The following is a 23,358-nucleotide window of genomic DNA, read 5'->3' as shown; positions in this document are numbered from 1 at the left end:
AAAGAAATAGAAAATACTTACCTTAACAAACCAGAGTCCTTATTAACTAGGTTAGAGGAGGAGGGCGGGTGGGAGACATTACAGTTGTAGAGTCTTGGGTTTAGCCGCCTTCCTGATTTATATACTCACTGCTTTACTTCCCGGCTGCCCCTTTGGTCATCGTCATTTCCCCCTGCTGCTCCCGCTCCTTCTGTGAAGAAAAAAAAAAGAAAAAAAAACGCTGCCCACTACCGGTAAGTAATTTTAAAACAAACTGTCTTACCTTAGCTGCAGTCTTCCGGGTTCGTTTAACCTCAGCTGCTGCTCGCACTCAAGATAGAGGGAGTATTTCTTAAATGTAAGAAATATTACACAAGACTAACGTGTCCTTGTTGATAAAGTCACTGAATACTGAATACAGGTGCAGCAAGCTATTAGGAAAGTTAATGGCATGTTAGCCTTTATTACAAGAGGAGGTGAGTACAGGAGCAGTGAAATCTTGTTTCAATTGTATAGGGTCATAGAGCTGTACAGTATGGAAACAGACTTTTTGGTCCAACTTGACCATACCAACCAGATATCCTAAACCGATCCAGTCCCATTTGTAACCTTCTAAACCCTTCCTATTCATATATCCATCCAGATACCTTTTAAATTTGCGAGGTTTGTGAAGGTTTGTAGCTCAGGTTGAAGTTTAGAGAGTAGGTTTGCTCGCTGAGCTGTAGGTTTGATATCCAGACGTTTCATTACCTGGCTGGGTAACATCATCAGTGGTGACCTCCAAGTGAAGTGAAGCTGTTGTCTCCTGTTTTCTATTTATATCTTTCTCCTGGATGGGGTTCCTGGGGTTTGTGGTGATGTCATTTCCTGTTCATTTTTTGAGGGGTTGATAGATGGTATCTAGATCTATGTGTTTGTTTATGGCGTTGTGGTTGGAGTGCCAGGCCTCTAGGAATTCTCTGGCATGTCTTTGCTTAGCCTGTCCCAGGATAGATGTGTTGTCCCAGTTGAAATGGTGGTTATTTTTTCATCCGTATGTAGGGCTACTAGGGAGAGAGGGTTGTGTCTTTTTGTGGCTAGCTGGTGTTCGTGTATCCTGGTGGCTGACTTTCTTCCTGTTTGTCCTACGTAGTGTTGTGGCAGTCCTTGCATGGAATTTTGTAGACGACGTTGGTTTTGTCCATGGGTTGTACTGGGTCTTTTAAGTCCTAAAAAACATCAAAAACACCAAAATAGAGGAAGACGAAACAATTATCTCATTCGACGTAACAGTATTGTTCACCTCCATCAACATCGATCTACCACACACACCCCAACCACCGTCAATCACATTACCAATGAAAACACCATGAAGCTAGTCGACCTGTGCCTCACCACCCACCTCATCTTCAACAATATAATCTACAAACAAACCAACGGCACACCCATGGGATCTCCGCTATCAGGAGTCATAGCAGAAGCAGTAATGCAAAGACTAGAACAAACAGCCCTACCAACCATCAAACCAAAAATCTGGGTCCGCTACGTAGATGACACCTTTGTCATCACAAAACGAAACAAGATAGAAGAGACATTTAACATCATCAACAACACCCTCACAGGCATGAAGTTCACCGAGGAAGAAGAAACCGACAACAATCTCACATTCCTGGACGTCACAGTCGAAAGAAAGGACAACAGAGAACTACAAACCTGCGTATACAGAAAACCGACAAACACTGACCAAATACTTAACTACACCAGCAACCATCCCAACACACACAAACAAAGCTGTATCAGAACATTATTCCATCAAACCACCACACACTGCAGCACAGACAAGCTTTGGAAAACAGAGGAGAACCACCTATACAACGTATTCAAGAAGAACGGATACTCAAAAAATACAGTGCGCAGATTCCTCAAGAACAAACCACGACAAGCAGACCAAACACAGCCAGAAACCCTAACCACCTTACCACACATCAAAGAAGGTTCAGAAATGACAGCCAGACTACTGAGACCCCTCGGAATCCTAGTAGCACACAAACCCACCAACACTCTCAAACAAAAATGAACAAACTTAAACTTAAAAGACCCAGTACAACCCATGGACAAAACCAACATCGTCTACAAAATTCCATGCAAGGACTGCCTCAAACACTACGTAGGACAAACAGGAAGAAAGTTAGCCACCAGGATACACGAACACCAGCTAGCCACAAAAAGACACAACCCTCTCTCCCTCGTAGCCCTACACACGGATAAAAAAAAACCCACCATTTCGACTGGGGTTCCTGGGGTTTGTGGTGATGTCATTTCCTGTTCGTTTTCTGAGGGGTTGATAGATGGCATCTAAATCTATGTGTTTGTTTATGGCATAGTGGTTGGAGTGCCAATTTTGTGTCCTGGTTGGCCTTACCAAAATAGAAAGCAGGAGACAACAGCTTCGCTTCACTTGGAGGTCACCACTGATGATGTTACCTAGCCAGGTAATGAAATGTCTGGATATCAAACCTACAGCTCAGCGAGCAAACCTACACCCTATGCCTTTTAAATGTTGCAATTGTACCAGCCTCCACAACTTCCTCTGGCAGCTTGTTCCATACACGCACCACCTTCTGTGTGAAAACGTTGCCCCTCAGGTCCCTTTCAAATCTTCCCCCTCTCACCTTAAACCTATGCCCTTTAGTTCTGGACTCCCCCACCCCAGGGAAAAGACTTTGTCTATTTAGCCTATCCATTCCCCTCGTGATTTTATAAACCTCTATAAGGTTGCCCCTCAGCCTCCAAAGCTCCAAGAGAAAAAAAAACCCAGTGTATTCAGCCTCTCCCTATAGCACAAACCTTCCAACCCTGGCAACGTTCTTGTAAATCTTTTCTGAACCTTTTCAAGTTTAATAACATATTTCCTATAGCAGGAAGACCAGAACTGAATGCAGTATTCTAAAAGTGGCCTCACCAATGTCCTGTACAACAGCAACATGACATCCCAACTCCTTTACTCAATGTTCTGACCAATGAAGGCAAGCAAACATGCCAAATGTTTTCTTCGCTACCCTGTCTACCTGCGACTCCATTTTAAGAAATTATGCACATGTACCTTGAGGTCTGTTTGTTCAGCAACTCTCCTGAGACCCCTACCATTAACTGTATAAGTCCTGCCCTGGTTGGCCTTACCAAAATGCAACATCTCACATTTATCTAATTTAATATCCATGTGCCACTTCTCGGCCCATTAGCCCATCTGATCAAGGTCCTGTTATATTCAGAAGTAACCTTCTTCAGTGTCCACTGAACCATCAATTTTGATGGCATCTGCAAATGTACCAACCGTACCTCCTATATTCATATCCAAATCATTATATAAATACGAAAAGCAGTGGACCCTGCACCGATCCTTGTGGCACACCACTGATCGCAGGCCTCCACACCGATAAACATCCTTCTACCATTACCTTCTGCATCCTACCTTCAAGCCAATTTTGTGTCCAGTTGGCTAGTTCCCCCTGGATTCCAAGTTATCTAACCTTACAAACCAGCCAACAACGCGGAACCTTGTAAAACGTTTTGCTGAAGTCCATATAGACAATTCTGCCTTCATTAATCTTCTTTGTCAACTTTTCAGAAAATTCAATTAAGTTAGTGAGACATGATTTCCCATGCACAAAGCCATGTTGATTATCCCTAATCAGTCCTTGCCTTTCCAAATACATATAAATCCTGTCCCCCAGGATTCCCTCCAACAACATACCAACCAGTGGCATCAGACTCACCAGTCTATAGTTCCCAGACTTTTCCTTACCGCCTTTCTTAAATAATGGGACTATATTAGCCACCCTCCAGTCTTCCAGCACTTCACCCTTGGCTGTTGATGCAAATATCTCAGCAAAGGGCCCTGCAATCTCTTTCATAACTTCCCACAACGTTTTGGGATATACCTGTTCAGGTCCTGTGGATTATTCTACCTTTATGTATTTTAAAGCCATCAGAACCTCTTCTTCTGTAATTTTCCAAGACATAATTTCTTATTTCCCCAAGTTCCCTAGCTTCCATTTCCTTCTCCACAGTAACTGCTAACACAAAATACAGGAGCTTGTTTAGACCACACCCCTGGGGTACAGTGTGCAATTTTCATTTCCATGTCTCAGGAAAGATATTAATTCCACAGAGAAAGTGTAATGAAGGTTCATCAGACTTGTTCCATGGATGGCAGAACTGTCCTATGAAGAGAGACTGGGTCAACTGGACTTGCATTCTCTAAAGCTTTGAAGAATGAGAGGCGATCTTATTTGAAACTTGCCAAGTACTTCAAGGGAAGGACAGTCTAGGTGTAGGTGAGATGTTCCTCTGGCTGGGGAAGCCTAGAACCAGAGGACATAATTTAAAAATAAGGGGGAATGTCTCTTAGCTCAAACGTGAGGAGAACTATTTTTATTCAGAGGGTTTTGAATCTTTGAAATTGTCTACCGCAGAGGATTGTGGAAGTGTAGTCTTTCAGTATGTTTAAAGCAGGGATTGATCAATAATCACTGTCACAGAGGAACATGGGAATGAAGGTGGTAAAAGACACTGAGGTGTTTGATCAGACCCAATTGTATTAAATGGCATAACAGGCTCAAGAGGCTGAATTGTCAGTTCTTGTTCCTATATTCTTTACTTTTATACTCAATTCTGTTAATAACAAATGACAATATTCCATTTACTTTTCTAATCACTTGCTGGCCTTTTGTGAATCATATACCAAGACACCTAGATTCCTCTGTGCCTCTGAGTTTTGCAAACTCTCTGTATTAAAATAAAATGCTCCTTTTTTTACTCTTCCTGGCACAGTGAACAACTTCACAATTTTCACATTATACTCCATCTGACGACTTCTTGTCCACTCACTTAATCTGGCTATATCTCTTTGCTGACTCCTTATGTCTTTACCACAGCGTACTCTGTGTCTGTAACTCAATGTATCTTTTACAAACTAAATTTATTCCTTTTCTTTGCAGAAGAAGGGAGTCCAGAGGCACAGCTTGCCCAGCCCGTGCCAAGGCTCAGTACTCAGTGCAGGTGAGTTACCCTGACAGTAAATGTCTCTGGGCAGTTACAGATAGAAGCCTAAAATTACCAAGAGATGTTAATAATTGCAGTAGATAGAAAAGCTGAAGCACATGGAAATCAATATAAGCAAGTATGAATTCATCAGCCTTGGAGCCAAAAAGGATAGGACAAGGGACCTGGTAAATGGTGGAAAGCTGAAAACAGCTGAGACCCAGAGACGTAAATATGAGTCCCCTGTTGGGTTTCCTCCAGCTGCTCCAGTTTCTTCCCACAGTTTAAGATGTGCAAGTTAGGTGAGTTAGCAATGGTAAATTGCCCATAGTGCCCAGGGATGTGCAGCCTAGGTGAATTGGCCGTGGGAAATGCAGGGTTATAGGGATAGGATAGGAGAGGGGGTCTGGCTGGGATGCTCTTCAGACAGTCAGTGTGGGCTGGATGGGCTGAATGGCCTGCTTCCACATTGTAGGGATTCTGTGATTGCATGATGGCCATCGAGAGTGTAGTGCTGGAAAAGCACAGCTGGTTAGACAACATCTGAGGAGCAGGAGAATCAATGTTTCGGGCATAAGCCTTTCATCATTCCCGAAACATCAATTCTCCTGCTCCTCAGATGCTGTCTAACCGGCTGTGCTTTTCCAGCACTACACTTTCGACTCTGATCTCCAGCGTCTGCAGTCCTCACTTTCTGTCATTCTATGATGGCCCACCCACTGTCAGTGGAAAACATCTCTCATTTACTCTGCCTTCATGATTTTGAACGCTATTAAATTCTCTGCTGTAAGGAAAACAACCCCAGCTTTTCCAGCTTTTCCACATTCACCGAGGTTTCACATCCCTGTGACCATTCTGGTAATTCTCCTCCACACTTTCTCTAAGCGAGTAATCTTTGTTATAGTGTCTGTTTATTAAATAAAATTCTCAGAAATGCAGTGGAGTCTTTCTGATGATTCGTGCGAAACCAAACATTAACAACAAAATCAGGTTTTCATGAGTGTGAAAACTGCAAACCAGCAGGAAGCCAGCTTCAGCCAATTGTCCTCAGCTGCGGAAAAAAACATTTTGCTCATTTTTGATCATGAACCACAAAGCGTTAGAACCAAACTCCCATTGGAACGGGAAGAGACCATTCAGCCCCTGAAAACTGCTCCTCTGGCCCATTGATCATGACTGACCAATATCTTAGCTCCATCTAATCGTATGGTTCCAAAATTGTTAGTACCTTTCCCAACAGAAACTGATCTGGCTCAGTATTGAAGTGTATAACTGATTTCCAATTCAACAGCTCTTATGGAGGAGAGGAAGGCCTAGCTCAAGATTATATTGATTGAATGCCAAAAAGTCTGGATTTTCTATTTTATTCTGTTCAACATTAACCTGTTTAAAAGTAGATTTCAGATCTCCATTGTTAGTTTGTAAAAAGTGGGTTAAATATTCAGTGAAATGTCAACACTGATGTGAATGGAGGAACATTTATCCTGGATTCACAGTGCAATGTATACATGTAGAATGGGTTTGATGGACTGAATGGTCAATGCTTCCCAGAATCTTAGCAATTCCTTAACTTTTTTTTAACCATGTTCGTTTTAGCCACAGAAATGTGGGAGATTGTGCTTCCTCTCTATCTCTCTGTCTCTCTGTCTCTCTCTCTCCTTTCTGTCTGGCTTTCTCTCTCCATTCCCCTTCCCTTTCTCTCCACCTTTGTGTCCATCTCACCATCTGCATCTTCTTTCCCTTCTCTCTCTATTTTTCTTTCTCTCTCTATTTCTCTTTCTCTGTCACTTTGTCTAGCTGTCCCCGTTTCCCTGTCTCTGATCCAGTCCCTTTGTCTGACCACCTCTCTCTCTCTCTCTCTGTTTTTCTGTTGCCCTCTCTCTCTCTCTCTCTCTCTCTCTCTATCTCTCCACTTGTGCTTATTATGAAGGTTTTTCCCCCACCTACTCTCAAGATTACACAAATCTCTTTGTTAGTGGAGAAACTGTAAGAGGTGTTGTTGCAGTTATCTCTTTTTCTATCTTATAATGTGCCGTGACAGGAACCCAGAAACTCAAAGACCCATGTGATTATTGAGTGTGCAGAGGGACCAGACATTAGGTTTCTACAAACTAATGAATTCTGGGGGAACTGTGGTTCTGTGAGGGTCAATTCAATCTCCATTTAAACCTGAGGATGGTCCAGATAGAGGTAGGTGAGGATGGTCCAGATAGAGGTAGGTGAGGATGGTCCAGATAGAGGTAGGTGAGGATGGTCCAGATAGAGGTAGGTGAGGATGGTCCAGATAGAGGTAGGTGAGGATGGTCCAGATAGAGGTAGATGAGGATGGTCCAGATAGAGGTAGATGAGGATGGTCCAGATAGAGGTACATGAGGATGGTCCAGATAGAGGTACATGAGGATGGTCCAGATAGAGGTACATGAGGATGGTCCAGATAGAGGTCGGTGAGGATGGTCCAGATAGAGGTAGGTGAGGATGGTCCAGATAGAGGTAGATGAGGATGGTCCAGATAGAGGTACGTGAGGATGGTCCAGAGAGAGGTACGTGAGGATGGTCCAGATAGAGGTAGGTGAGGATAATCCAGATAGAGGTAGGTGAGGATGGTCCAGATAGAGGTAGGTGAGGATGATCCAGATAGAGGTAGGGAAGGATGGTCCAGATAGAGGTAGGTGAGGATGGTCCAGATAGAGGTAGATGAGGATGGTCCAGATAGAGGTAGGTGAGGATGGTCCAGATAGAGGTAGGTGAGGATGGTCCAGATAGAGGTAGATGAGGATGGTCCAGATAGAGGTAGGTGAGGATGGTCCAGATAGAGGTACGTGAGGATGGTCCAGATAGAGGTACATGAGGATGGTCCAGATAGAGGTCGGTGAGGATGGTCCAGATAGAGGTAGGTGAGGATAATCCAGATAGAGGTAGGTGAGGATGGTCCAGATAGAGGTAGGTGAGGATGGTCCAGATAGAGGTAGGGAAGGATGGTCCAGATAGAGGTAGGTGAGGATGGTCCAGATAGAGGTCGGTGAGGATGGTCCAGATAGAGGTAGATGAGGATGGTCCAGATAGAGGTAGGTGAGGATGGTCCAGATAGAGGTCGGTGAGGATGGTCCAGATAGAGGTAGGTGAGGATGGTCCAGATAGAGGTAGGTGAGGATGGTCCAGATAGAGGTAGATGAGGATGGTCCAGATAGAGGTAGGTGAGGATGGTCCAGATAGAGGTCGGTGAGGATGGTCCAGATAGAGGTACGTGAGGATGGTCCAGATAGAGGTACGTGAGGATGGTCCAGATAGAGGTACGTGAGGATGGTCCAGATAGAGGTAAGTGAGGATGGTCCAGATAGAGGTACGTGAGGATAATCCAGATAGAGGTAAGTGAGGATAATCCAGACAGAGGTAGGTGAGGATAATCCAGATAGAGGTAGGTGAGGATGATCCAGATAGAGGTACGTGAGGATGGTCCAGATAGAGGTAGGTGAGGATGGTCCAGATAGAGGTAAGTGAGGATGGTCCAGATAGAGGTACGTGAGGATAATCCAGATAGAGGTAAGTGAGGATAATCCAGACAGAGGTAGGTGAGGATGGTCCAGATAGAGGTAGGTGAGGATGGTCCAGATAGAGGTAGGTGAGGATGGTCCAGATAGAGGTACATGAGGATGGTCCAGATAGAGGTACGTAAGGATGGTCCAGATAGAGGTAAGTGAGGATAATCCAGACAGAGGTAGGTGAGGATAATCCAGATAGAGGTAGGTGAGGATGATCCAGATAGAGGTACGTGAGGATGGTCCAGATAGAGGTAGGTGAGGATGGTCCAGATAGAGGTACGTGAGGATGGTCCAGATAGAGGTACGTGAGGATGGTCCAGATAGAGGTAAGTGAGGATAATCCAGACAGAGGTAGGTGAGGATGATCCAGATAGAGGTAGGTGAGGATGATCCAGATAGAGGTACGTGAGGATGGTCCAGATAGAGGTAGGTGAGGATGGTCCAGATAGAGGTAGGTGAGGATGGTCCAGATAGAGGTAGGGAAGGATGGTCCAGATAGAGGTAGGTGAGGATGGTCCAGATAGAGGTAGGTGAGGATGGTCCAGATAGAGGTCGGTGAGGATGGTCCAGATAGAGGTCGGTGAGGATGGTCCAGATAGAGGTAGCTGAGGATGTTCCAGATAGAGGTAGGTGAGGATGGTCCAGATAGAGGTACGTGAGGATGGTCCAGATAGAGGTAAGTGAGGATAATCCAGACAGAGGTAGGTGAGGATAATCCAGATAGAGGTAGGTGAGGATGATCCAGATAGAGATACGTGAGGATGTTCCAGATAGAGGTAGGTGAGGATGGTCCAGATAGAGGTAGGTGAGGATGGTCCAGATTGAGGTCGGTGAGGATGGTCCAGATAGAGGTCGGTGAGGATGGTCCAGTTAGAAGTAAGTGAGGATAATCCAGATAGAGGTAGGTGAGGATGGTCCAGATAGAGGTAGGTGAGGATGGTGCAGATGGAGGTAGGTGAGGAGCACTGGGAAAGCCTCACAGACTCTGAGAGAACATCAAAGCCTGGAGCAGAGGGACATCATTCAGCTCCTTGAGCCTGCTCCACCAATTCATCTCACCTTGGCACCAGCTCCATTTTTCTGCCAATTCTCCATTAGAACATAGAACATAGAACAATACAGCACAGAACAGACCCATCAGCCCACGATGTTGTGCCGAATATTTGTCCTAGCTTAAGCACCTATCCACGTACCTATCCAATTGCCGCTTAAAGGTCACCAATGATTCTGACTCTGCCACTCCCACAGGCAGCGTATTCCATGCCCCCACCACTCTCTGGGTAAAGAACCTACTCCTGACATCTCCCCTATACCTTCCACCCTTCACCTTAAATTTATGTCCCCTTGTAACACTCTGTTGTACCCGGGGAAAAAGTCTCTGACTGTCTACTCTATCTATTCCCCTGATCATCTTATACACCTCTATCAAGTCACCCCTCATCCTTCGCCGTTCCAATGAGAAAAGGCCTGGCACTCTCAACCTATCCTCATACGACCTATTCTCCATTCCAGGCAACATCCTGGTAAATCCCCTCTGCACCCTCTCCAAAGCTTCCACATCTTTCCTAAAATGAGGCGACCAGAACTGCACACAGTACTCCAAATGTGGCCTTACCAAAGTCCTATACCTCACGACTCTTGAATTCAATCCCTCTGCTAATGAACGCTAATACACCATAGGCCTCCTTACAAGTTCTATCCACCTGAGTGGCAACTTTCAAAGATCTATGAACATAGACCCCAAGATCCCTCTGTTCCTCCACCTCACTAAGAACCCTACCGTTAACCCTGTATTCCGCATTCTTATTTGTCTTTCCAAAATGAGCAACCTCACACTTGGCAGGGTTGAACTCCATCTGCCACTCCTCAGCCCAGCTCTGCATCATATCTAAGTCCCTTTGCAGCCGACAACAGCCCTCCTCACTATCCACAACTCCACCAATTTTCGTACCGTCTGCAAATTTACTGACCCACCCTTCGACTCCCTCTTCCAAGTCATTAATAAAAATTACAAACAGCAGAGGACCCAGAACTGATTCTTGCGGAACTCCACTTGTAACTGGGCTCCAGGCTGAATATTTACCATCTACCACCACTCTCTGACTTCGACCAGTTCTCTATCCAACTGGCCAAACTTCCCACTATCCCATGCCTCCTGACTTTCCACATAAGCCTACCATGGGGAACCTTATCAAATGCCTTACTAAAATCCATGTACACTACATCCACTGCTCTATCCTTATCCACATGCTTGGTCACCTCCTCAAAGAATTCAATAAGACTTGTAAGGCAAGATCTACCCCTCACATTTCCATGCTGGCTGTCCCTAATCAAGCAGTGTCTTTCCAGATACTCATAAATCCTATCCCTCAGTACCCTTTCCATTACTTTGCCTACCCCCGAAGTAAGACGAACTGGCCTATAATTCCCGGGGTTATCCCTATTCCCTTTTTTGAACAGGGGCACAACATTCGCCACTCTCCAGTCCCCTGGCACTACCCCCATTGACAGTGAAGATGAAAAAATCATTGCCAACGGTTCTGCAATTTCCTCTCTTGCTTCCCACATAATCCTAGGATATATCCCGTCAGGTCCTGGGGACTTGTCTATCCTCAAGTTTTTCAAAATGCCCAACACATCTTCCTTCCTAACAACTATCTCCTCTAGCTTAACAGTCTATTTCATACTCTCCTCTTCAACAATACGGTCCCTCTCATTTGTAAATACTGAAGAAAAGTACTCATTCAAGACTTTTCCTATCTCTTCCGACTCAATACACAGTCTCCACTACTGTCCTTGATCGGACGTACCCTCGTTCTCGTCATTCTCATGTTTCTCACATACGCATAAAAGGCCTTGGGGTTATCCTTGATCCTACCCGCCAAAGATTTTTCATGCCCTCTTTTAGCTCTCCTAATCCCTTTCTTCAGCTCCCTCCTGGCTATCCTGTATCCCTCCAACGCTCTGTCTGAACCCTGTTTCCTCAACCTTATGTAAGCCTCCTTCTTCTTCCTTACAAGACATTCAACCTGCCTCGTCAACCTAAGTTCCCTCGCATGACCATCTCTTTCCTGCCTGACAGGTACATACACGTCGTACCTGTTCCTTGAAAAAGTTCCACATTTCAACGACATCCTTCCCTGACAGCCTGTGCTCCCAACTTATGCTCCTCAGATCCTGTCTTGCAGCATCTTATTTACCCTTCCCCCAATTGTAAAACCTGCCCTGTTGCACGCACCTATCTCTCTTCATAACCAAAGTGAAAGTCACAGTATTGTGATCACCATCACCAAAATGCTCACCCACTAACAAGCCCATCACTTGTCCCGGTTCATTACCGAGTACCAAATCCAATATGGCCTCCCCTCTGGTTGGACAATCTACATACTGAGTTAGAAAAGCTTCCTGGACACACTGCACAAACACCGCCCCGTCCAATCTACTTGATCTAAAGAACTTCCAATCAATATTTGGGAAGTTGAAATCGCCCATGACTACTACCCTGTGGCTTCTGCACCTTTCCAAAATCTGTTTCCCAAACTGTTTCTCCACATCTCTGCTGCTATTGGGGGGCCTATAGTAAACACCCAGCAAGGTGACTGCTCCTTTCCTATTTCTGACTTCAGCCCATACTACCTCCAAAGGCAGATCCCCCTCGAACTGCCTTTCTGCAGCCATTATACCATTTCTAATTAGCAATGCCACCCCCCCTCCTTTTTTACCACCCTCCCTAATCTTACTGAAACATCTGTAACCAGGAACCTCCAACAACCATTCCTGTCCCTCTTCTATCCACGTTTCCGTGATGGCCACAACATCGTAGTCCCAAGTACCAATCCACGCCTTAAGTTCACCCACCTTATTTCTGATACTCCTTGCGTTGAAGTATACACACTTGAGCCCATCTGTGTCCGCAAGTATTCCCTGTCAGTGCTACCTTCTCCACAGCCTCCCTACATTCTTGGACATCCTGAAAAACAGCTAACCTACTTGCTGGACTACAAGTCTGGATCCCATCTCCCTGCCAAATTAGTTTAAACCCCCCCCCCCCCCCCCCCGAAGAGTGCTAGCAAACCTACCCCCCAGGATATTGGTGCCCTTCTGGTTCAGGTGCAACCCGTCCTGCTTGTACAGGTCCCACCTTCCCCAGAATGCAGTCCAATTGTCCAAATACCTGAACCCCTCCGTCCTACACCATCCTTGCAGCCACATGTTCAACTCACTCTCTCCCTATTCCTTGCCTCACTGTCACGTGGCACCGGTAACAACCCAGAGATGACGACTCTGTCTGTCCTAGCTTTTAGCTTCCAGCCTAACTCCCTGAGCTCCTGAATGACCTCCCCACCCCTCTTCCTACCTATGTCGTTGGTGCCAATGTGCACCACGACTTCTGGCTGCACACCCTCCCCCTTAAGGATTCTGAAGACACGGTCCGAGATGTCACAGACCCTGGCACCCAGGAGGCAAAAAACCATCCGAGAGTCTCGCCCATGTCCACAAAACTGCCTATCTGTCCCTCTAATATAGAGTCTCCTATAACTAGCGCTCTCCTCCTCTCCCCCCTTTCCCTTCTGAGCCTCAGAGACCCGGTTACTGCAGCTTAACCCTACTAGGCCGTCCCCCCCAACAGTATCCAAAGCGGTATACTTATTGTTGAGGGGAACAACCACAGGGGATCCCTTCATTGCCTACTTCCTCCCCTTCCCACCTCTAACTGTTACCCAGGTACCTCTGTTCTCTGGCTTAACTATGGCCCTGTAGCTTCTATCTATCACCCTCTCAGCCTATCGAATAATCCTCAGTTCATCCAGCTCCAGTTCCCTAACGCGGTCTGTGAGGAGCTGGAGCTGGCTGCACTTCCTGCAGGTGAAGTCGGCAGGAGCATCGGTGGTCACCCCTACCTCAAACATCCTGCAGGAGGAACATTCCACTGCCTGGCGCTGCCATTACTCTACACTTAGTCTCCAAAACAAGAACACTGAGTAGCTTACCTGTTCAGCCGACTGGGTCCTTTTTTTTAGGTTAGAGGAGGAGGGAGGGTGGGAGACACTACACGTGTAGTGTCTCGGGTTCCTTCTCCACTCAAACTTCTTACCTTCCCAGAAGCCTCTGTTGACGATTTCTGGGTTCCCGCTCCTAGTTGGGAAAAAAAAACACAGACTGCGAAAAGAAAAACGTTAATTTAAACTGGTCTCCGCTTACCTTCCGGCTCCCCTCTCTGTGCACTCTCTGTTATCCTTCAACTCATTACTAATTAAAAACCTGTCTCTCCTTACATTTACTCAAAGTCCCAATATCCATCGAACTCTGGGGGGGAGTGAATTCCACAGATTCATGACCCTTTGAAAGAAGTAATGTCTCTTCATCCCTGTTTTGAATTTGCTGCCCCTTATCCTAAAGCTCTGACCTCTCGTTGTAGTTTGCCCCACATGAGGGAACATCCTCTGTCAGTCTATTTTTTTCTATTCCCTTTAGTGTCTTATATACCTCAATTAGATTTCCTCTCATTCTTCCAAACTCCAGATGGGAAAGGCCTAAACTGCTCAATCTCTCTTCAGGAGATAAATCCCTCATCTCTGGAATCAATCTGGTGACCGTCCTCTAAATTGCCTCCAATGTAACTACATTCTTCAACAAATAAGGGGACCAAAACTGCACAATTTTCCACGTGTGGTCTCACTAATGTCTTGTTCAGTTGCAGCAACACCTCCCTGCTTTTATGCCTTGTTCCTTTAGCAATAAATGCTCAAATTTCATTTGCCTTCATTATTACCTGCTGTAGCCTGCATACCAGGGTTCTGTGCTTCATGCATGAGTATACCCAGATCCCTCTGCAGTGAAGTATTCTGAAATTTCTCTCCATGGGAGATAATAAGTTGCCTTTCTAAGGGCCTGCAGTGGGGTATGTTGTGCTTATGTTTTATAGCCCGGTGTTGATTTCTGCAGCAGATAGGTTGCTGGTAACAGGATGAGTTAGGAGCAATGTCTGAGATGGATTAACTGCAATAACAGTTTCCTTTATCGTGGATCTAGCAATACACAGGAGTCAGCCCTGGTTTCATGGACGGATCTCAAGAGAAGAAGCACACAGACTGATTATCCAACATGGCCACATTGATGGGTGAGGACACAGCTGGGGGGCAAGGGCGAGAATTATTTCACTTCAGAGAAATTTTGCAAATGAGCATTGGGTGAGAGAGCCCATAACCTGAGACAGAGCAAGGGATTTAATAATTACAGATAATTACAAAAGGAAACAAGATCAGGCCTTTCCAGCGCAACCAGCTTGGAGTTCCTATGGTGAGTGAGTGAGTGACAAATCCTCAAAATCCCACCTCAATAACTAATTGCCTACTAGTAGGTGCATTCCCTTCAGAACCCCATTGTCCAATTTGGAAAATTCTAATAAACGGATTTATTACATTAAACATATGATATTATTTGTTCCTGCTCCACCAACACCCCACAGATACAAAGCAACGGGTCATTTTAACCCCCAGGAGTGACTGTTCTTTGGCCACATGGTACTAACATCCACCACTCAGATCATCAACATCTTCTTACATGAAAGACTTTTCTTCATCTACCTCACTGTACTGTGTCAACTGACAGGTCTGCTATTGATTCCCAGTTCTCCCATTGCTCTCCTCACCCCTTCTCTGTGCATTATATTGTTGCTCTCCTGAGGGCATCCAAAAAAACCACTGCCCCGGGTTGCATCCCACAGCAAGTTCCTTGTTGTATTGCCCCAGATCTCAGTGAATGACATTGAAGTTTCAAGTGTAAATTACTGATCTATGTTTTAAAATCCTTTCATGGTCTTGTCCCTTGCTCCCCCTGTAAATTCTTCCAACTCTCTGAAATTTCAGTGCTCCTCAAATTCTAGCCTCTTGAGACTTGGTGGATGTGCCTTAAAACCTGGGACAGAAGCTCAGGAATTTCCTCCCTAACCTTCCTCCCTCTCTCCCAACTATAAGCTATGCCTGTCTGACTACATTGTTGTGCAGGATTCACTGTTACTTTTTGTCTGGGATATTGTCGGATTCACTCTCAGCCTTTGTCAGTTTGATAGTTTGCAGTAATATTGTGAATACTCCAGTGGTATTACTGATGGTCATGGATTGAACAGGAAGATGAAACTGAAATAAACAGCAGAATTTAATGAGAACTGAGTTTGATTTTACACTGATTTTCAGAGGGGTATTTATTTGTGTGCTTTTCCCTTGATGCAGTGTTTTCCTGATTAGAGAGAGCCAAAGGACACCCAAAGGGTTTGTGCTGACCCTCAGCCACCATCACAAGACCAAACACTTCCTGGTTGTTCCGGTAATTTATTTCTGTACAATTATTTGGTGATAATGTTGTTAAATATTTCTCCTGCTCATGATCCCACATTCATTACAGTCACAATTGCAGAATCATTACAGTACAGGAAGAGGCCATTCAGCCCATTATGCCTGCATCAGCTCTTCACATGAGCCTCATTACCCAGAGTCAATCTCATGCCTTTTCCACATCCCCCTGCATGTCATTTCCATTCAAATTATTGTCTAATACCTCTTGAATGCTAAGTTGAACCTGCCTCAGCCACATTCCAGACAATGCTTTCTCTGTGTGAAAATTACTCTGTGTGAGAAACTTTTTCTCACATTACTCTTGCTGCTTTTTTGACATCACTTTAAATCTATCAACATCATAGCGTCATAGAGTTCTCCAGCACAGAAACAGACCTTTCAGTTCAACTCGTCCATGCCAACCAAATTTCCTAAATTAATCTAGTCCGTAAATTAAACAGCCACTCTCAGATAACAACTCACCAGAACGAAGGACCTGATACCCAGCATGAGCAAAACCAATATAGTGTACAAAATCCCATGCAAGGACTGCACAAAACACTACATAGGACAAACAGGAAGACAGCTAACGATCCACATCCATGAACACCAACTAGCCACGAAATGACACGACCAGCTATCCTTAGTAGCCACACACACAGATGACAAGCAACATGAGTTTGACTGGGACAACACTACTATTATAGGACAAGCCAAACAGAGAACAGCCAGGGAATTCCTAGAGGCATGGCACTCATCCACAGATTCAATCAACAAACACATCGACCTGGACCCAATATACCGACCACTGCTACGGACAGCTGGAACTGAACCGGCAGAGACAAACCACTATAAATACCGGAGGAAACATCACAGAAGCGCTTCGCAGGAGGCTCCCAAGCACTGAGGATGTCACCTAGACAGGGGACGAAACGTCTGCAACACACATTCCCAGCTCGGCGAACAGAACCACAACAACGAGCACCCGAGCTACAAATCTTCGCACAAACTTTAATCTAGTCCCATTTGTCAGCATTTGGCCCATATCCCCCAAACCCCTCCCTGTTCATATACCCATCCAGATGCCTTTTAATGTTGTAACTGTACCAGCCTCTGACGGCTCGTTCCATATGTGTACTCTGCTCTGCATGAAAATGTTGCCCCTTTTGTGTATTTTAAATGTTTCCCCTCTCACCTTAAATCTATGCCCTCCAGTTTTGGACTCCCTTACCCTGGGAAAGAGACCTTGGCTATTCACCCTACCCATGCCCCTCATGATTTTATAAACCTTTATAAGGTCACCCCTCAGCCTCTGACACAGGGAAAACAGCCCCTGCCTATTCAGCCTCTCCCTGTAGCTCAAACCCTCCAATCTGGCAACATCCTTATAAATCTTTTCTGTACCCTTTAAAGTTTAACAACATCTTTCTTATAGCAGGGAGACCGGAATTGAATGCAGAATTTCAAAATTGCCCTAGCCAATGCCCTGTACAGCCTCAACGTGACATCCCAACTCCTATACTCAATGCACTGACCAATAAAGGAGTGTTTGCCAAACGCCTTCTTCACCATCCTGTCTACCTGCAAGTCTGGGAACAGCTTCTCTATCTACTCTATCCAGTCCATCCACAACTTTGAGAATATCTCCCGGATTTCCTCTCAGCCTTCTTCTCTCTGAGGAGAACTGTCCCAACTTCGTCGATCAATCCTCATAAGTGAAGTTTCTAATTTCTGAAACTAATCTCCTAAGTGGCCTTTGCACCCTGTCCAATACATTCATATCTTTCCAATAATGTAGCACCCAAAACACTACTCAGTGCTCCAGCTGAAGGTTGGCAAATGTCTTGAACCATCTCATTAAGCAAATTGACATCAAGGTGACTAGAACCAATGATCAAGCAGCTCACATTCACTGTACGTCACAAATATGCATTTATAAAATTATGCTGAGTAAAAGTTACAGCTCATTGCTCAGGGGGAGTTTGTATCTGAACTGGTGGTGATTCGATAAGTATGGGGCTCGTACCCCAGTGAGAGTCAGTGTGTGTGTGGGACCCGTCCCCAGTGAGGGTCAGTGTGTATAGGACTATCCCCCAGTGAGAGTCAGTGTGTGTGTGGGACTCATACCCTAGTGAGGGTCAGTGTGTATAGGACTGTCCCCCAGTGAGAGTCAGTGTGTGTGTGGGACTCATACCCCAGTGAGGGTCAGTGTGTGTGTGTGGGACTGTAACCCAGTGACAGTCAGTGTGTGTGGGACTGCACCTCAGTGATAGTCAGTGTGTGTGGGACTGTACCCCAGTGAAAGTCAGTGTGTGGGGGGAGCTGTACCCCAGTGAGAGTCAGTGTGTGTGGGACTGCACCTCAGTGAGAGTCAGTGTGTGTGGGACTGTACCCCAGTGAGAGTCAGTGTGTGTGGGACTGTATCTCAGTGAGAGTCAGTGTGTGTGGGACTGTATCTCAGTAAGAGTCAGTGTGTGTGGGACTGTGTCTCAGTAAGAGTCAGTGTGTGGGGGACTGTATCTCAGTGAGAGTCAGTGTGTGTGAGACTGTATCTCAGTAAGAGTCAGTGTGTGGGGGGGACTGTATCTCAGTGAGAGTCAGTGTGTGTGGGACTGTATCTCAGTGACAGTCTGTGTGTGGGGGGGACTGTATCTCAGTGACAGTGTGTGTGACAATCAGCCTGCAAGAAAGAAGGTGAAAATCTACCATGTTCAATTTTGGGGAATGAGGAGGAACATTTGGAGTCAGCTCTGATCATTGGAGAATTAAATGAGATTGTTTGAGTTCTGTTTATTCCTCCTCGGTGTGATTTGTTTGTGTCCTGACTGAGTGTGTTCATGGACAGTGTCAAGCAGTTTTTACTCTGCGGGTGGGAGGGAAGGCTCTATCCAAACAGGCTGCACCCTGAACCTGACAGGCAATTGGTCAACACCTGTCAACCTAGTCATATGATTGGTCAAAGCTAGGCAGGGAGTCCAACCAATAGTTCTGCAGCAAGGAGCACAGTGTTTGGAGCAGTGTTTAAATGTCTGTTTTCTCTCTCTGGGTTAGTGCGAGGAAGATGGTCAAACATACCTCACTGTGGACACCGGGCAGACCAAATTCACCGACCTCATTCAGCTGGTGGATTTCTATCAGATCAACAGAGGCGTGTTACCATGCAGCCTGAAACATTACTGTACCCGTGTGCCACTGTAACCATGGCCTTCCCTTGTCCACCGTCAAACACTGCCTTGCGTACCTGCCCTTTATTTATGCACTTGCTACGCAGCACTGGTTCCTTAACCCCTGCTCTCAATGATTTACTAGTTAATCTGCAGAGTTTAGCCAGGGTGCGGATACAGTGGATGTGAAGGAATATCTCATTCTTACCTGTCGTTCAATTTCTTAGCGACTTTTCGAAGAATTTCACAATTTTTTGAATCGCTTTCAGATCTCACCTTCCTGAATATCTAGGTGGTTTGTCAGCCTGAAGGTCATGGAAATCACGGGTTGATCCTTTTGGAAAGGTTTTGTGATTTAGGATCACAAGACTAACATTGCTTTTAGGGTAGAAAAATAAGTCGCGGTAAATAGAAACATTATTTAATCAGAATTGTCTCTTGGGGAAGAGGGTGAAAAGACAGAAGTTTCCAGAGAGAGAGAGAGAGACACCAGTGTGAGACCAGTTCTCTTGTGTTTATCAGTAATGTGTGTCACTGCCCCAGTGGAAAGCACACAACACACATATCGCACGATCAAATCCCGATTCCATATCGCAGACTCTTGTCCAAACACAACATCAGAGCAGTCTCTGATACACACACACAAGCTGTACAATACCAAGTGGCAGTCAATTCCTTTTACCTGCAGAACACTCTTACCTGTAAAACAGAAAGCATTTTGTTTCATTGATGCAATCAGCACTAAAAAATCAGAAATACTATAAATATTACATGGATCTCTCCTCCACACAGCTTCTGTGATTGGAATGTAAATAGTGCCTAAAGACTGTCAACCAGAGCAATGTATCCCCCAAAGCAGAGAGAGACAAAGATGAGGATGACCAGGAGAGAGAGGACCAGTACGTTTGGGGTGGAGGAGAGTGTGACTGGCGCCAATGATTGTGGTACTGCAACTGTGAAGAGAGAGTGAGCACTAGTGAGGGCCGGACTCAGAGAGACTGAGCAGGATTGAGCGATTTTATCCTATGTCATTGATTATTTGTATGTAGTTCTCTACACTGCACAGTGTTAAAGGAGCTTTAACAGAATACTGCATGTACCCTATCAGTTTGTTTGAATCTTCACATTTAGGTAATTTAAATATCTTTACTGTCACAGAATGATTTTTGTCAGCAGTATGAACTGTGAATGACGCCAGTCTGACCTTCAGTCAGGTGCAGCCTCTGTACCACATTGCTCTGTTGTGGGGATGTGGGAGACACTGGGAAAGCCAGCAGTTACTATCCCTCAGTAATTGACCCTAACTGAGTTGCTAGCTCAGCTTTTTCAGTTCGTAGACAAGCATCAGTCATGTGGCTGTAGATTGCATTAGCTGGGTAAAGATGGCTGATTTACTTCCGTAAAGTGCTGTAGTAAACCAGATGGATTTTTACAACAATTAATGATAATTTCATGGGCTAAATGTCACTCTTTCTCCATAAATTAAATTCTATTAGCCGCCATTGGACATTAATGAGTCTCTGAGTTATTATTTCAGTGATATTAACATGTTTCTCTGATTGTGTGGGATTCCCTGTGAGTTAGTTAAAGCTATTTCCTCATTGTGACCAGAGCAATTAAATAAAGACATTTTCAGTATCACAACTGTTTAATCCTTCCAGTTTAATCCTTTCAGTATCACAACGGTTTAATCCTTCCAGTTTAATCCTTTCAGTATCACAACTGTTTAATCCTTCCAGTTTAATCCTTTCAGTATCACAACTGTTTAATCCTTCCAGTTTAATCCTTCCAGTGAGGTTCATTATAGTCTAGTCGAGGCCAAAGTGAGAACTCAGAAAGTGTCAAACCTGTTAATGTAACTTGTTATTCCCTGGTATTGTCAGATATGTAATTTGTTTCCAATAATCAATGACTGAGACTTGACGTTGCAGGAGGGCAGTTTCATTTCCAGTAGTTTTAATGAGCTGGTGCAGAGAATGGACTATATTTCCTCACCTGTCTGCAGCCTGTTTCTATTTCAGAGAAGCAGGAACAACAGAAACAAGACTCTGCAGTGGTGTCCAGTAAACAGAAGCTGGGAGTTCCCTCCTGTGCATTGGACTGAAAGCTCGGACCACTGTCAATATCACAATGTGGTCAGTATCCAAATCCGTGTAAACACAAAAATGGCAAAGACGCAGGGCAGAACCTTCTAACAACTGAACAGGTATGGGCAATGGGGAGATATTGGGCAAAACCCACCACAACATTCCCAGGTTAAACATAGAACAGTACAGCAAGGAACAGGCCCTTTGGCCCATCATGTCTGTACTGGCCAGGATGCCATTCTAAATTAATCCCAACTGCCTGTACATGCTCTGTAGCTCTCTCTTCCCTACCTGTTCATGTGTCTGTCTGAGTGCTTCTTGAACATTACTATTGTATCTGCCTCTACCACCTCCCCTGGCACTGTGTTCTGGGCACCTACCACCCTCTGCGTAAAAACCTTGCCTTGCACATCTCCTTTAAACATTCCTATCCATGCCTTCATAATTTTATATCCTTCTTTCAGGTCCCCCCTCAACCTCTGACATTCTAGCAAAAACAATCCAAGTTTATCTAACCTCTCCTCATAGCGAGTATATCTCAATTCTGGCAGTGTTCTGGTAAACCTCATTTGCACCCTCTCCAAAGCCTCCATGTCCTTTCTATAGTACGGGGACCAGGACTGCACAGAATATTCCAAATGTGGCCGAACTAAAGTTTTATACAGTTTGCTGAAGCATAATGTTGAGATTCTTGCCAGGGAGCAATGAGTTCCCAATTAATGTCCTTTTTTTTGTAACAGCCAACTTACCACGGGTTGCAATCTTTCCAAACTAGCCATACAAACTCAACATCAGAAAGCTTGACATGGGAACCAGAGGAGGAACCTGGCAGCTCCAAACAACCTCCATGTTGCCCAGAGGCAAAGGAGGGCAAGACCCATGAGCACCTTCCATGTACACACTCTTTCATCACACACACTTACACCAGACTTTCACAAAGCTATTGCCACCATTTATGCAATGCCCTGAATCCCACATTTGTGAAACAGCTGCCACACAGGGAGAAGCACAGTCCATGGAGTGGATCATGCTGCTTACCAGGCCTGCCCCCTTGACCTCTTGGTGCACACTCATCTGGTGCCTACAGGCATGGTTGCAGCATACCCTGTCCTGCTATACCCTGTCCTGCCATACCCTGACCTGCCATACCCTGCCCTGCCATACCCTGACCTGCCATACCCTGCCCTGCCATACCCTGACCTGCCATACCCTGCCCTGCCATACCCTGTCCTGCCATAAACTGCCTTGCCAAACCCTGTCCTGCCACACCCTGTCCTGCCACACCCTGTCCTGCCACACCCTGTCCTGCCATACCCTGTCCTGCCATACCCTGTCCTGCCATACCCTGTCCTGCCAAACCCTGTCCTGCCATACCCTGTCCTTCCATACCCTGCAATGCCATACCCTGTCCTGCCATACCCTGTCCTGCCATACCCTGTCCTGCCATACCCTGTCCTTCCATACCCTGTCCTGCCATACCCTGTCCTGCCATACCCTGCAATGCCATACCCTGCAATGCCATACCCTGTCCTTCCATACCCTGCAATGCCATACCCTGTCCTGCCATACCCTGTCCTGCCATACCCTGTCCTGCCATACCCTGTCCTGCCATACCCTGTCCTTCCATACCCTGTCCTTCCATACCCTGTCCTGCCATACCCTGTCCTGCCATACCCTGTCCTGCCATACCCTGTCCTGCCATACCCTGCCCTGCCATACCCTGTCCTGCCATACCCTGCAATGCCATACCCTGCCCTGCCATACCCTGCCCTGCCATACCCTGTCCTGCCATACCCTGTCCTGCCATACCCTGTCCTGCCATACCCTGCCCTGCCATACCCTGTCCTTCCATACCCTGTCCTGCCATACCCTGTCCTGCCATACCCTGTCCTTCCATACCCTGTCCTTCCATACCCTGTCCTGCCATACCCTGTCCTGCCATACCCTGTCCTGCCATACCCTGTCCTGCCAAACCCTGTCCTGCCATACCCTGTCCTGCCATACCCTGCCTTGCCATACCCTGCCTTGCCATACCCTGTCCTGCCAAACCCTGTCCTGCCATACCCTGTCCTGCCATACCCTGTCCTGCCATACCCTGTCCTTCCATACCCTGCCTTGCCATACCCTGCCTTGCCATACCTTGCCTTGCCATACCCTGCCTTGCCTACCCTGCCTTGCCATACCCTGCCTTGCCATACCCTGCCTTGCCATACCTTGCCTTGCCATACCCTGC

At 45.8% G+C, this 23,358-nt stretch overlaps 1 protein-coding gene across 1 annotated transcript in view; it reads left to right on the top strand.

The window, feature by feature from the left end:
• The window catches only part of LOC122539703 (growth factor receptor-bound protein 7-like), a 179,202-nt gene extending 156,675 nt beyond the window's left edge, over positions 1 to 22,527 (top strand). The window contains exons 13-16 of the mRNA XM_087977702.1: positions 4,959 to 5,019; positions 14,574 to 14,661; positions 15,773 to 15,866; positions 18,926 to 22,527. Of these exons, the coding sequence (XP_087833828.1) occupies positions 4,959 to 5,019; positions 14,574 to 14,661; positions 15,773 to 15,866; positions 18,926 to 19,072 (390 nt within the window). The 3' untranslated portion in view covers positions 19,073 to 22,527. The remainder of the gene's footprint in view (positions 1 to 4,958; positions 5,020 to 14,573; positions 14,662 to 15,772; positions 15,867 to 18,925) is intronic.
• The last annotated feature ends 831 nt before the right edge of the window (positions 22,528 to 23,358 follow it).

The sequence above is a fragment of the Chiloscyllium plagiosum genome, unplaced genomic scaffold (assembly GCF_037043375.1).
Source record: "Chiloscyllium plagiosum isolate Xiang-an unplaced genomic scaffold, Cpla_swu_hap1 HiC_scaffold_32, whole genome shotgun sequence".
Classification (NCBI taxonomy): domain Eukaryota; kingdom Metazoa; phylum Chordata; class Chondrichthyes; order Orectolobiformes; family Hemiscylliidae; genus Chiloscyllium; species Chiloscyllium plagiosum.
This window is presented reverse-complemented; position numbering and strand designations above follow the sequence as displayed.